This window comes from Solanum stenotomum, chromosome 5, assembly GCF_019186545.1.
Source record: "Solanum stenotomum isolate F172 chromosome 5, ASM1918654v1, whole genome shotgun sequence".
Taxonomy (NCBI): domain Eukaryota; kingdom Viridiplantae; phylum Streptophyta; class Magnoliopsida; order Solanales; family Solanaceae; genus Solanum; species Solanum stenotomum.
Window position 1 is genome coordinate 59,939,504 of NC_064286.1, and position 14,741 is coordinate 59,954,244.

Below are 14,741 nucleotides of genomic sequence, written 5' to 3' on the forward strand. Positions count from 1 at the left end.
AGTATCTAATCTCTGAGTTGAGTATCTTATCCTTGAGTACTTCTGAGTTGAGTAAGTTTGAGTAGTTTGGAGTATTCCTTGAGTTGAGTAAGATTGAAAACAGGCAAGTATGTTTCCTTTTTATCAAGTTTCAAGCTTATGTTTATGTTTTAGAATTCCCCTTACATGCTCGTACATTCCACGTACTGAGCCATTTGGCCTGCATCTTTTCATGATGCAGACACAGGTATTCAGGATCATCAACAGGAGCTTCGTTGATACATCCGAGAGTTCGAGTTAGCTATGGTGAGCCTCATTGCTTCCGGAGGATTCCATTTACTTTCAGTTGTTAGGAAGTCGTGGGTATTGTCCAGACTTCCATCATTGTCATTTAGAGGCTGCATAGATAGACAGTAGAGTTTTAGAAGTCTTCATTTATTTTGTTAAATGTTTTAAAGACTAAAGTTGCCTTTTTATGGCGAGTTGTATATATTTTATTATACATAGTTTTCTTTGGACTTGAAGTTTGTATTTAAATCTTATGAACTTTTATTTCAGTTTTTAAGCTTTGTATGCTTGAATCAGCTTTCCACTTGTAGTCAGCCAGGATGAGGGTTCGCTTGGGGACCAGCAATGGTCTTCGAGTGCCGGCCACGTCCAGGGTGTAGGCTCGGGTCGTGACAACATATATGAGTTGTGGGCATTTACGTTTACATCAAGGTATAAGTTGCTTATTTAACATTCCTTAGATATATACAACGTTTTTTCAAATTTTATGTGATTACGAAATGCTTTATACATCAAACTGATTTATCATTAGTAAGATTAAGTAAATTCACGTTGCAGCATGTGATGGGTTAGCAAATATTAACGATAACATGGCAAATATAGGCAGGGGCGTATACAGGAGGGGGTCACCGGGTTCACGTGAACCCATGATCCCCTCCCGAAATCATATATATTAGCGTTATATTTTTTAAAAATATTTAAATATAGATGCATGAACCCAAACTAGAAGTATCATATAATGTAGTACGATGATGATTGGGTGCACCTCTCTGGCTGAGGTTAGAAATTTGAATCTTTTATCTATTTTGTTTTAGTTTTCTTTCTAAGATTTTGTAACTGGTTTGGATAAATAAAAGTTAATTTTGGACCTATGATTTTAAAATTTTAATTGTTTTCAGTAAAAAGAATCTAACCAATCAAACTTATGTCTTATATCCACCTTTTTGTAATAGTACACCCATTATCTATAAATCCTGAATACGCCTCTGAATATAGGTTACACGATTTAATTAATTTGGTAGGTATTTATGATTGATAATCATTTAGTAAATGATTGGACATTAGTTAGTTTTAATTAGGTACATTAATTATATAAGAGAATCATCTTATGTATATATTCTAACTATGATTTCCTATTTATTCATTGCACCAAAACTTGGTGTTGGATTCACATTAATTAGTATAATAAAATTGCTGCATATATAGATCATGATCACCAAAATTGTTTGTAAGAATTAATATTGCAAGTCTATCGAATCTCAGTATACTACTTATTATATTAATATATATATAAAAAAGTTGAATCTGTCCCACTTGGGGCTACACTTACCCTAAGATACAATAATTTTCGTACTCAAGTTCATTTGAATTTACGATCTTAAATATCAACATAAGATTTAGACAACTTCAGTTTTGTGAAAAAGACAAGGGTGAGGGCTTAGGATGTCCGTCTAGGCGCCTTAGTTCAGTTGTTAATCAAAAAAATTCAATGAAAGTAAATTAAGAATCACGAGATTTTGAGTTCAAATTGTTTTGATAGACAAAGTAATTCAAACCTTTGTCTATTAAAACTAAGTCGATTACTGGTAATCGAAAAGTGACAAATGTCTCGTAAAATTAATTAAAATACGTTTAAAGAAAAAGGACAAGTCATGAGTGGTGTTATGGGAGCATGCTTCTGCAATTTTGGAATTAAAGCTTAAAAATTGTGTACCTTTTGGCTTTTATATTGGCACGCCAAGTTAGATTACCATATTATTTTACTAGCAAAAAGTCACATTCTAGTCGGACTCTCTCTCAGTACGATAGTATAATATATAGCCTCAATGAATACACTACTAGCTCTAAGGAAATGTATGTGATGTTTACAACGGACGGTGAGTTGATTACAAGTGTACATTGAAAAGAAAGATCGATCGACAGACAAACTTCAAAATTAACAATTATTAAAGAAAACGATACACTATGACACTTTTAAGCGAATTTCACATTAAAATAAAAGAAAACTGATTTTTTTATATAAAATTATAATATAAATTCATATGATATATGTGTTTTTGAGGTTGATAATAACATAACCCTAGAAATAAATTTGTAGTATAGAGTTGGATGGTGACAAGTCACCCATTAAAGCCTTAAAGAGTAGGAGCCCGTTTGGATTGACTTAAAAAAAGTAACTTTTTAAAGTGCTGGAACTTATTTTTAAAATAAGTAGTTATGTGTTTGGATAAAAGTGCTGCAGTCGATTACTAAGTTGTTGATGTGTTTGGCAAATAAGTACTGGTAAACACTTTGTTTTATCAAAATGTCTGAAATACCCTTTAAGTTGTTAACATAACAAAAAGTTGATTAATTTAAGGTTTTTATACTTAAAAAAAAATTAAAATAAAATTAATTTATGTTTTACATCCATAAGTAATAATATTTTCCTATCATTCACATATTTCTTTACCACCTTATAAGAGGAATATAAATTCATATTTCAGAAATAATAATAATAATAATAATAATAATAATAATACTAATAGTAATAGTAATAATAATAAAATAATAAAATAATAATAGTAATAGTAATAGTAATAATAATAATAACAATAATATAATAATAATAATAATATTTATAATAATAATAATAATAATAATAATAAACATAATAATAATAATAATAATAATAGTAATAGTAATAGTAATAATAATAATTATAATAATAATAAACATAATAATAATAATAATAATTATTATAATTATTATTATTATAATAATAATNTTAAAGCTTAAAAATTGTGTACCTTTTGGCTTTTATATTAGCACGCCAAGTTAGATTACCATATTATTTTACTAGCAAAAGTCACATTCTAGTCGGACTCTCTCTCAGTACGATAGTATAATATATAGCCTCGATGAATACACTACCTAGCTGTAAGGAAATGTATGTGATGTTTACAACGGACGGTGAGTTGATTACAAGTGTACATTGAAAAGAAAGATCGATCGACAGACAAACTTCAAAATTAACAATTATTAAAGAAAACGATACACTATGACACTTTTAAGCGAATTTCACATTAAAATAAAAGAAAACTGATTTTTTTATATAAAATTATAATATAAATTCATATGATATATGTGTTTTTGAGGTTGATAATAACATAACCCTAGAAATAAATTTGTAGTATAGAGTTGGATTGTGACAAGTCACCCATTAAAGCCTTAAAGAGTAGGTCCTCTTTGGTCTTAAAAGAATATACATATATATAAAAACACTTATAATTCAACTCTTTTATTAATAAAAATGAATTTTCATATTAACTTTTTCATTTTGACAAATCAAGATAGATTTTTAATTCGATTGATCGATATGAATCGATTGGACTTTGTTAAAAGCAATATTTATAGATTATTAATCTGTCTCGTTTGATCTTCACTTGTCTAAATACAGATAATAACACTAACTGACAGCCAATTCTTTTTTGGGCAAACAACATAAATCCCACTAGTTTAGGAGCTAATTACCTCTCTTCCCGTGAGTTTTCGATATTACAATTTCTACCATATTTTGGTTTCAGATATGTGTACATAACACGTTTAGATACATGTATCTCGAATACATGCTATGCAAATACATCTAATTATATGTATTTAAATATAAAAGGTAGTTTAGATACATGTATCTCGGATACATGCTAAGCAGATACATCTAATTATATGTATCTAAATATGGAAAGTAACGTAAACACATCAATTTAGGAGGAAATCACGCGTTTTTCTATTAATTTCTTCTCCAATTCTTCCATGAATTTCCTCTCCCAAAAATTTCAAAAAAATAATAAATTTCTTCTCATATTTTTGAACATCAGAATTTTTTTCTTATAGGTACATAATCTTAATTCAGATACGTGTACACTTTATGAGATACACAAATTTTTAATTAGATACATATATATACACATACAACTAACTAGATACATATTTTTACCACCATATCTCTTCCCTTTCCCCTTCATCTCTCTCATCTTTGGCAATAGAAAAAGTGGCCACTAGTAAGAAAATAATAAGTATTTTGCTGTCAAATCAGTCCAATATCATACAAAAGTTATAATTAATTAGATATTAGATAGTCTTAGAGAAGACACACCCATTGATGCATTCTTCTGCTCTAGTGGAGGAGTCATCATTGTACCGAGAGTATTTTGGGATGCGATGGGAGTGGAAGGATTAGGAGAGAGAGTAGGTTGATCATTTGGAGCTCCGACTATATCCGGATCGCGCTCTGCAGAGCCCATTCGGGGGTGGCGCTCCCAACAGGATATTGACAGCCCATTCAAACCTCTTTTAATTAGACTTTGTGGCCTAACAGTCAACATGCAATTGTTTGCTTTTGGACCACAAAAATTAAAATTGTAATAATACCGATTATATATTAGTAATAATATATTTATTGTAATTTATTAAGTCTAAAAAAGAATGGTATATATATCTATTTTGAAAGGTAAAGAAGTTGTTTTCAACAGAAGGTTTCGATAGATTTACAATAATATTACAACAACAATAACATACGTACCCAATATCCCTATCTTGAGAAATAGAGAGATTGTTTCCGAGTTCCGATAAATTCTCGACAAAATTACAATATTGCTAACAACAATATCTTCATTTCTCACAAGTTAGGATTATTTGTATGCGAAAATATAATCTTCCTACCCCTCGAGGGAAGGTACTTCCTTTTTGGGCCGGTTTTGAGCGAGGAGAAATTCAAACTCCCGATACCATGGTTCATAACCACGTGCTTTGAACTATATGTTCGGATTAAGAATCTTTACTCTCCCCAACCATTTCAGGTTAAGAAAATGTAAAAGCGGGTGTGTTTCGAGGTGTGATGTAAAAAAATCTAAAAAAAAAAAAAACTTGAACTATTGGCTCTAAAAAACTAATCAACAGTACTTTCTATTTCCTTCATCTTAATTTACATAAATTCATTAAAAAAAATGTCATTTTTATATAATTAGAAATAACTAAGCTTTTAAAAATTTTATTTTACTGTTAATGAAATGATTTTTAGTCACACAAATGTCTAAGATTCGTATTAAACCATAAATTTTAAAATCTTCTATTTTTCATTTAATTTTGTATCAAGTCACATAAATTACGATGAAACAAGTACTCTATTAAATATGCTATCAAGCTATACTGTATTATGACAAGTAAAGTGGAACCTTATACTATCAAAATTTAAGGCATATTTAAAGACATATGACAACTGGAAAACCTCCTGGCAACACACTTCAGTGGCAGACAATTTGCACATGCAACTCTTTCAAATGCAGAAACACTGGCAACTGTTTTGCCAAAACAAAAGTTATAAAGACAGATTCGGAATTTAGACGTTGTTAATGAGTAGTTATATTCTACTATAACAATGTTTTTATTTATATGATGTAATTTGATTAATCTGAGGTGACATATGTGTTGGCCCTCGCTCCTCGAGTACCCTCAAGATGTCATTAATAAACACAATCGCAAACAAATATAATCAACTGTTTTAATTTTCTACATTATTATTGTATATAAGCAATAATAACACATATCGAACCAATTATTAATCTTTGATATTTATGAATATAACACATAACATAGAGATTATGGGTTGATATTAACATGTATAAATTATAGGAACCACATATTATAAGTACTAAATAACATCCTATCCCTTCTAGTTTTCTATTTACCAAAAATCTCTTAAAAATGATGTTTGTGAGATACATAACATTGTGCACGGGATACATTAGGTTTGATACATTCCACATAGCGGGATACATTAGGTTTGATACATTCCACATAGCGGGATACATAGCGTTGTGCACGGGATATATGCGGGATACATAGCGTTGTGCACGGAATACATAGCGTTTGATACATTCCACATAGCGGGATACATAGCGTTGTGCACGGGATACATGCGGGATACATAGGTAAAATAAGGGATTTTTGAAATTTTTGAAATAAGTAGGGATAAATAGATATTAAGGTAAGTAAAGGAGTGTAGTTAAGTAATTTGTCCTATTAACATTAAGCACTTCTCATGCCAGAATGGTATTTCCCATCGATCCATGCATTCTTCATAGTATACCTGAACTCCATGAGTTGAATCCACAACACTCACATCGAAATTCTGTGTTTTCGCATCGAGAATTATTTATAGAAAAAATGATGTCAAAGGGGGTTTCTTACTTCCCAAGCAGATCGTCCTACATCTATATATAAATGTTGATTGAGTCTTTGTTTCATGATTGAATACACAAGAAAAGCACTATTCACATTGTTAATTAATCGTCAGAAATGACTTAGAACGAATAGTTCATTATCTAATGAATCTTTCCGTTCTAATACTCTTATGAGTAACTCGGAAAATATAAAGGAAAGAGAGGAGAAGTATGCAAAAATAACATAGAATTATCAAAGTTCTAAATTTTCATTGAGAACTAAAAGTACTATGAACTAGTAGAAGAGTGATGATCAGTACACTAAACAATTATTACACATAAAATTAGTACCTCTTCTATTTACAAATACCAATTCTGAGTGTGTTAGCTCTGACTATATAATCCATTGAGTAATATAAAAGAATTTGAGTGTCCTGTCCTGTCCTGTGCAGAATAATCAAAGCTAAACGAACCTCGTTTTCTCAATGATCGATAACTTGCTTGTCGATAACTTGTTTATCATCACCATCATCAATGGTTGAACGATTTTCACTAGAGTGAACGGAATCAACTTCATTTATCTTACCACTTTCTTGCTCAACGTAGTCCTCACCATCCTCGGATACTGAGCTAATATCCATCTCCTTTTCTGGACTGTCAAGTTGCACGCACTCAGCAACTGTGTCCTGCACAGAACTGTTATTTTCTGAATCGAGGCTTTTATTCGATGGGGTTAAGTCTCCTTTTCTTACCACGTTGAAGACAATACCGTTGTTAGTCCTTTCAGGCTGTAGAAGGTCACCTTCACCTACCATAATGCTTGAACTACTCGCGGGGACTCTAATACTGAAATCTCTTTGATCAAATTCGGTGTCTGAAGTTCTATCTGGTGTTGTTACCCTTGGGCTTGGGGAGAACAGGTCCCTACCAGCCATCTGAGGAACGAGATTGTTGAGGTCAATAGTCAATCCTTTGTTCAATCGTGAACCAAGTTCCAAGTTCTGGACAAAGTCGATAAACTTATCAGCAGATGTTGTCCTCATCAGAGGACCACCAGATCTTGTCCAAGAGTTAAGGTCCACATTTTCGGGCTCACTGTCACTGCCATCATGCGTGCTACGATGTGTTCTCCAATTTCGGGTGGCATGTGCCCCTGAACCACTGCCTCCTTGATGATGTGAAGCAGCAACATCCGCAAGAAAGTCTTCAAGGGAGCCTGTTGAATTCTCTCGTGCAATGCAGTTCCAAGAAGGAATTCTTCTGGAAGCATTTAATCTGACAGTGCTTGACAAGCCCTGAGAAGCAGCAGCCGCTCTCTCGGCACTCCTTTTCAGTCTACGCATGTGATTCAGAATAGCAACACACTCATCAAGTGCAAGCTCAATTCCACAGTTTGCTTTCATGGCCGAGAGTTTTTCCCAAGTGCACCTTCTTCCTTGATTTGCTGCCTTTTGCAGCTCCAGAGTAGAAGGGTTCTGTATGATTTTCGAGTACTGTATCATAAACAAAAATTGGAGAAAAGATCAGTTGTCAAGCCAACCTGCAGTTCTTTATCGTAGACTTATTTTGAAAATTAAGACAATTTCGTATAAACTTGACATGATTTGACGAAACAACACTTTTTTCTTATTTGCAAAAAGAGAAATTGCTCGTAGTGGACATACCTGAGCTAGAGTGGCAGGCATCACAACAGTTACGTCACCCTCCCAATCTTGAGCAAAAAGTTTTGCTATTCCTCCCAAGGGAAAACCAAGTTCTAACACCTGATGGCATCTGTGCTTCACCTCCATTTCAGCAAGCTGGGCAAGCTGCATGGCGAAATACTTTATGTTACAATGGTTCTGCTTAAATCTCAGTCTCAACAAAAGATAACAACAACGCTAGGAGCATGCAAGGATATGAGCCATGAAGTAGCAATTCTTAGTTACGAGTTAACAACCACCAACAAGGTCTATATAGAACCTACACATTTGGATGTCTAAACTATAGAACTAAAACCGAGTATACCTTGTGAAGATGTGATCAGTTGATCCAATGGAATAAAGGCAATTTGGTTGACTAGATTTATATTATATTCAAGATTATTCTATAGGTTTGACAGACTCATTCCGTTACTCTAGCACCTAAAGGATAGCAGAAGAATATCAACAAGTGAATCTTGCTTGATTATATATTTCAAAACCACTTTGAGCTGCAAACTGCTCATTAATTTTCCAACAAAAGATTGTTGCTCAGAAACTGATCACCAGTGACTTACAAGAACCCCATCTCTACAAAGGAGAAAATCCCATAGAGATGTTCACACTGCTACTTGGCGGTGCATGTTAACTACAAAAATTATTCTGCATATGATTCCTTCAAGTCAGTGACTTCGGTTGAACTAAAGAGCTTATTTTAAATGTTCAAACAAGTGAAGATTCTTGAATAAGTTAAATGAGGGAATCAAATAGCTCCTTATCGCCATATGGTTGAAGTCTATGGTATACACATCTACCTATAGATACAGAATAGTTACTTGAAAACCAACTCAAGATACACAAATACATGTACAAGAGTTAGATTAAGCATCAGCAGTGAACATTGACATCAACTGAAAGCAAAGAGACCAAGACCATCTATAATAAAGAAAATAAAAATCCATAGAACATACCTTGGCAGCAAAGTTGCCTCCATAAGCTCTTACAAACTCCTTGATCCTCAGTAAAGGAGCGATATGCGGATTCGCCTGGCTCACAATGAAGTGATTGACATTGAAGAGCTCCTTTAGCTGCATCATTGGCAAATCTACCTCCAAGCTACCATCCCTCCATCGACGAGAAGATGCATCAGAAGTGTCATCAGGTCCCAAATGAAATGGTGGGTGATATGGAACAAGATCTCCACTTCTATCCTTTGCCATCAGTTCTTGAGCTTCGAAGAGACCAGGGAAGGCACAAGAAGCAGTCACAGCACTCCATATAACAATATGAGGTGAAGTCAAGTAATTCAAGCATCTAGGAGGTTCATGTTTCCTGGGGGAGCAAACGGTAATCCCCAGAACCCTACCAGTCATGTCATAGGCTTCTTGGAAAGTAAGATTATTCGTGAGATTGCGTAAAAGCACCTGCAGCTGTCTGATCTCATGTACAGCACCCTGGGTCATGACCCTCCTGAAAATAGTAAAAATTCCACCCAACTGATCGAAAAATTGCAAGGAGTGCCAGGAGTCTTCGAAAAAACTCTGGAGCTCAGGCCAAGATCGAGTCGCAACTATGGAGCACATAATCGATCCAACACTTGAACCAGCAATTATCCGTGGCAGAAGCTTGTGTTCTACAAGCGTTTTCACCACACCAACATGGAAAGCTCCTAGAGAGGCACCTCCACTTAAAAGCAAAGCCGTCCTACCAAATGCATGTCTTGTTTCATGCATGAAAGCAAGCTTCTCTTCCAACAGAAGCTCCTCTGAATCAGAGTCACATACCATTTTCAACTGAGTTGAAACCTCATCAATATATTCCTTAATAAGTCTAGGCACATGAAGCCTTCCCTTGTGAAGTTCTGAATTGCACATATTACCAAGATTCCTTACAAGGTCAGCTCTCATACAGAAAATGATATCTCTTAGAGAACCCTCTTGCCTACGATGTCGAAGCTCTTGAAGTTTATTTCGAACTAATTCTTCATCATAAAGATCTGCCTCATTCAATTTAGGTGTCTCTTTATCCAACATCTTAGCAGCATGAGCCCACTCCTCATAAGTCAAGGCAGATCTCATCATATTCCTCCAAAACTTCCTCCTATAAGCCATCTCAGCCTTAACTTTTACATTAGTATACCGCCTCAACAAGAAGGCGAGAAGCGTTACTAATGCCAATATCCCTTGTGGATTGCGAGGGTGCAACCACGAAATCAAAGGTGTCACATAGTACGAAAATCCATTCTTAAACTTGTACAAGTAATACACCAAGAAATGAAACAAACGATGCCTCAACTGCGTAATCGACTTGCAAAACAAGACTCTAAAGGCAATTGTTCGACCCAATATCGTAGAAGGTCCAATAGCAAAGAAGTCAATAGTAGCCTCATTACTTATATCCATCTCAAATGGACAAAGGAACTGGTTCCTATAGGTTGCTCAGCAAAATGTTAAGACAACCAATACACAAATACCTAATAATCTAAAGGCTCTAAACTTATACCAATTGAACAAGATTAGCACAACAAAGGTTTGTACAAGCTCTGAATATCAAAGTACACAAAAACTAATGATACTTTGATAAAGGTTATTCACAAGATTCAAGGAATCAGATTGAACCAGAAATTAACAAAGCTAAGTTAAAGTTCAAGAATAGAACTACTAGATCAAAGAAAATACCTCAAATTTAGGAAAGTCAAAGAGATAAATTCCCAATCTTTACCTGTTTCAACATTTCCCTTTGTACAAAATCTTGTCAATTCAGCTCAAACACCAGCAAGAACTTGACAAAAGCACAAAACCCAACACACCCAGAAATCAAGATTCAATTTTTATGGAACCCCACAAACCAAAATCAAAAGGGGTTCTAAGAATCAACCAAAAAAACTAAAATTTCTCAAAAAAAAAAACTCAGAAAAGGGAAAAGAACTCAAGAACAGGCTAATACTTCTTTCTAAAAAAATACAGAGAAAATGTGAAAAATAATAAATTTAATAGCACTGCAATTTGGCACAGATTGGATTTAATAGAATCATATAGGGATTCGAAAAAGGAAAAAAAGTCAGAAATTAGGATCAGATAACGATTTGGGTATATGGTTAAAAAACTGACGTATGATATGTATCAGCTAAGGAAGTATGGATAGACATGATTTAATATATTATTACTAAAATTTAATTCAATTCAATTCTAATATAAAATAAAATATTTCAACAATTTTCTGATTCTGCAGAAATCTGTAAATCGTTTTAATATTTTTTTTTTAAAGTTTGAATTTGTCCTTTTCTCCTTTCTCAATGTGAAAATCGTTTTGATTACGTGAGAGAAAGGAGAAAAGGGCAAATTGTGTTCAAGATATGAGGTTGTTGCTTGCAAGTAATTATATGAGTTAAATTTGGAGGTTGGTGAAGTTTTTTTTTTTTTTCGATTTTCATTTGGTGTTTGATATTTAGATTAGAATTCGCCTAATCGGAATTTGTGTAGGGTAGGGCAAATCCAAGGGTGGTGCGTTCTGTCAAGGACTCGAAATTGAGATATATGATTAAGGAAGGAGCCGTCTGATTTAATTCACCACATTTTTTAGTGGTGAGATTATTTGTAGGTTGGTGGTAATTAGGTATGTATTTATGGTTCGATTTGATTTGATTTGATTTCTAATAAAAATCAAAATTAAATTAGTATAATAATTTGAGTTATTTTGGCTTGGTCATGGATAATTGTGTCATGTTGTTTATATTAAGAAAAATTATATCAACATAATTGAAGATAAAATAGTCAAAACAAATTCTTTTAATTATTTTTTTTAGAGAGTAAAACAGAAACGCGATAATAATTTGAGATGATGAAGTATGAAGGGGATATAAGACACGTGCATTAAAAAAATATTAAAAGTTTGGATATTTTGATTAAGAGGAAAGTGACACTTCAGATTACGACTAATCGTGTATTCCTTTTCTTTACTATTTTAAGCTCTTTGTAAATTGTAAAACACAAGTAATCAACGAGTAATAATACTCAAATATATATTTTGTTGTGTGTACATATTGAGAAAATGACATTTGGAATACCTTTCAAGTAAATCAATTTAGAATTAGTGTTACAGCTTTTTTATGATCTTATTTGTTGTGTGTAATGTGTTCATAGTACTATAATGGAAAAATCACCCCATATACACATTTAAGAGTCAATATTACAGGTTTTAAATCTACTTTTAAAAAATTCTTGCTTATAACAGTTTAATTACGGGTTATAACATATCACTAATTATTTATAAATTAATTAAATTTTACTTTATTAAATAAGTAATTTTTTATAATTTTATATTATTATTAAATTATTTTAATAAAGAATACCCCATAATTATCTCTTACACAATTATAGGGATTTATATTGATTACTGTTCCTTTTTTACAGTTACAAGTCACACCTCCACACCCCACATCAATTCCACGTTAAAAAAAAAACAGAAATTCATCTTTCATCTCTTTCATCCATACTCCATTGAAGCCGATTTTTCAACATCTAAAAACTGATTAGGAGAAATATATTCTCCATACAATCAAAACAAAATGGCAGATCTCTACTTGTGAGACATGGACTTTCAATGGGGTTTAAAGGGTTTTTTGTGTTTTTGTTGTGTTTACAGGAAGACTTGTTTTGGAGTTGAGTGCTTTGAGGCTTTTCATATGAAAAGGTTATGTTTTTCTAATTTGGCTGTAGAATTTCTGGGGTTTTCTTGGGACTGACCATTTTACCGGAAATTTAATTTGTGAAGGTGAAGGTGAAAGGGTTTAGGGGTTATCTATTTTTGCCCCAAAATTGTTAAAGATATGAAGTTGGAAAAGGATGTTAAAAGGGAGAGGTTGATGGATTTTATCAGTTTTATTCAAATCTAATTTTTTATTTTTTATTTTTTAAAAAAAGAACATTTTTCATGAGGAGTTAATAGTTGACATAAAGGAATTATATGTCGTTTGTGATCACAGGTGTAATTGATCTGGCTTAGACCAAAAAGGTATGATCTTGATCTTTCAATTTGTATTTTATAACATATATATATATATATGCATGTGATGTTTGGTGTTTGTACAAATTCTTGTTTATGTATGATTTACATGATTTTGTTTGTACATTTTTCAAAAGGAAAAGATTTACATGATTTGTTTCTTGTATTAGTCCTCCAAAAGTTAATTGTGTTTTTTACTACATGGGATATGGTTAAATCAATTTAGTAGATTTTTTTGTTAAAATTGTTATATTATGCATATTATTGGAATGAAAGCTGACTTAACATACGATTTATGACTATGGTATGAATTTTGTCTAATGTTGGAATGAATTGGTATAAAATTTGGTATAAAAATAATATGATGTATTACTTATATTTGGTGTGAAACTTGTTTAAATCTGGTATGAAGTTGGTACACAGTTTAGAGGAAATCTATTTTTTTTTTCAAATTATTCTCATTATGTCTACTAATCTGGCATGAAACATGAATAATATTGGAATGAAAGCTGACTTAATATACGATTTATAAATATGGTATGAAATGTGTTTTAACATTGACATGAAATTGATTTATTATTGGTATGAAAGCTGACTTAAGTTGTGTATTATTTTTATCAAAATGGTATGATATCAGTGGTCCAATTATGTGAACTGATTGTAGTTTGTTAAATCATCCCTTTGTTTTTGTATAAATTATGACTAATGTTGGTATGAAATTGGTATTTTCTTATAATACCTATTTTTTTTTTTTTTATAATAAGATGGTTTCTTTTTCAATTTCTCTAACTAGGTTGATGGCAATGCGGAAAAACAAAGAACGATGATGGCGCGATCAGTGAGAGTGAAGTAACTGGGACTGTTGCTAGGAAACTTGATGGATCCCGCATAGCAAAAAAACATGCTCCAGATACCGGCAATTATCCTACACCAAGACTACGGAGATCAAATTTGAGATAGTTGATTGCAGCTTAGACTCTTTAGTATTTCATCTCTTTTTAACTTTTGAACGATATATATTTATTTTTTATACCGTTTTAAGTATTGAATGATATAGAATATGCATTACATATTATTTTTTTCAAATTTTGGATAATTTTTTCCTGTTTAACTTTTGAATAATTCTTTTTTGTTTAAGTATTTGATGATATATACTATAATATGTTATCAAAATAGTTGATTGCACCTTTTGATTCTCTTTTGAATGTTCTAAAAATTGTAACACTGTGTTGTTAATTGTACACATGGTGACTGGCATGCACTAACCTATTATGTTTGGGTATTATAAGTTCAGGACAAAAACATTATACAGATTTCATACAGTTCTGATACACTATTTTTTAAAGTAGCACTGTGTTTTTAATTTGTATAACGAATGCATGAAACGTGTATGAAATACATTTTATATGCATATGTCTATGACTTCAATATTAAATGTTGGATATTTGTATTTAGTCATGGTATAATTTTTATAGTTGTATTTTGTCTTATTTTCGTTTGAATTAAATATGATTTATATATGTCCGACTACAACTTAAATTAGTCACTAATATATACAATATCTTTGATATGGAACAAATTTTATCATTAA

The 14,741-nt window shown here is 32.2% G+C and overlaps 1 protein-coding gene across 1 annotated transcript; it reads right to left on the bottom strand.

Moving 5' to 3' along the window:
- Nucleotides 1-6,907: 6,907 nt before the first annotated feature.
- On the bottom strand, nt 6,908-10,830 carry LOC125864665 (triacylglycerol lipase SDP1-like). The gene is made up of 3 exons (XM_049544692.1): nt 9,118-10,830; nt 8,132-8,275; nt 6,908-7,960 (listed from the first exon to the last, which is right to left on the bottom strand). The coding sequence occupies exons 1-3, from the start codon at nt 10,546-10,548 to the stop codon at nt 6,950-6,952; spliced, it is 2,586 nt and encodes an 861-aa protein (XP_049400649.1). The 5' UTR covers nt 10,549-10,830; the 3' UTR covers nt 6,908-6,949.
- Between the last annotated feature and the right edge of the window lie 3,911 nt (nt 10,831-14,741).

Excerpts from the sequence above, each read along its gene's own strand:
- LOC125864665 (XM_049544692.1), bottom strand. The coding sequence starts at position 10,548 with ATGGATATAAGTAATGAGGCTACTATTGACTTCTTTGCTATTGGACCT. Across the intron at positions 8,276-9,117 it reads GAGGCAACTTTGCTGCCAAG|CTTGCCCAGCTTGCTGAAAT; the intron begins GTATGTTCTATG and ends TTCGCCATGCAG. Across the intron at positions 7,961-8,131 it reads TGCCTGCCACTCTAGCTCAG|TACTCGAAAATCATACAGAA; the intron begins GTATGTCCACTA and ends TTTATGATACAG.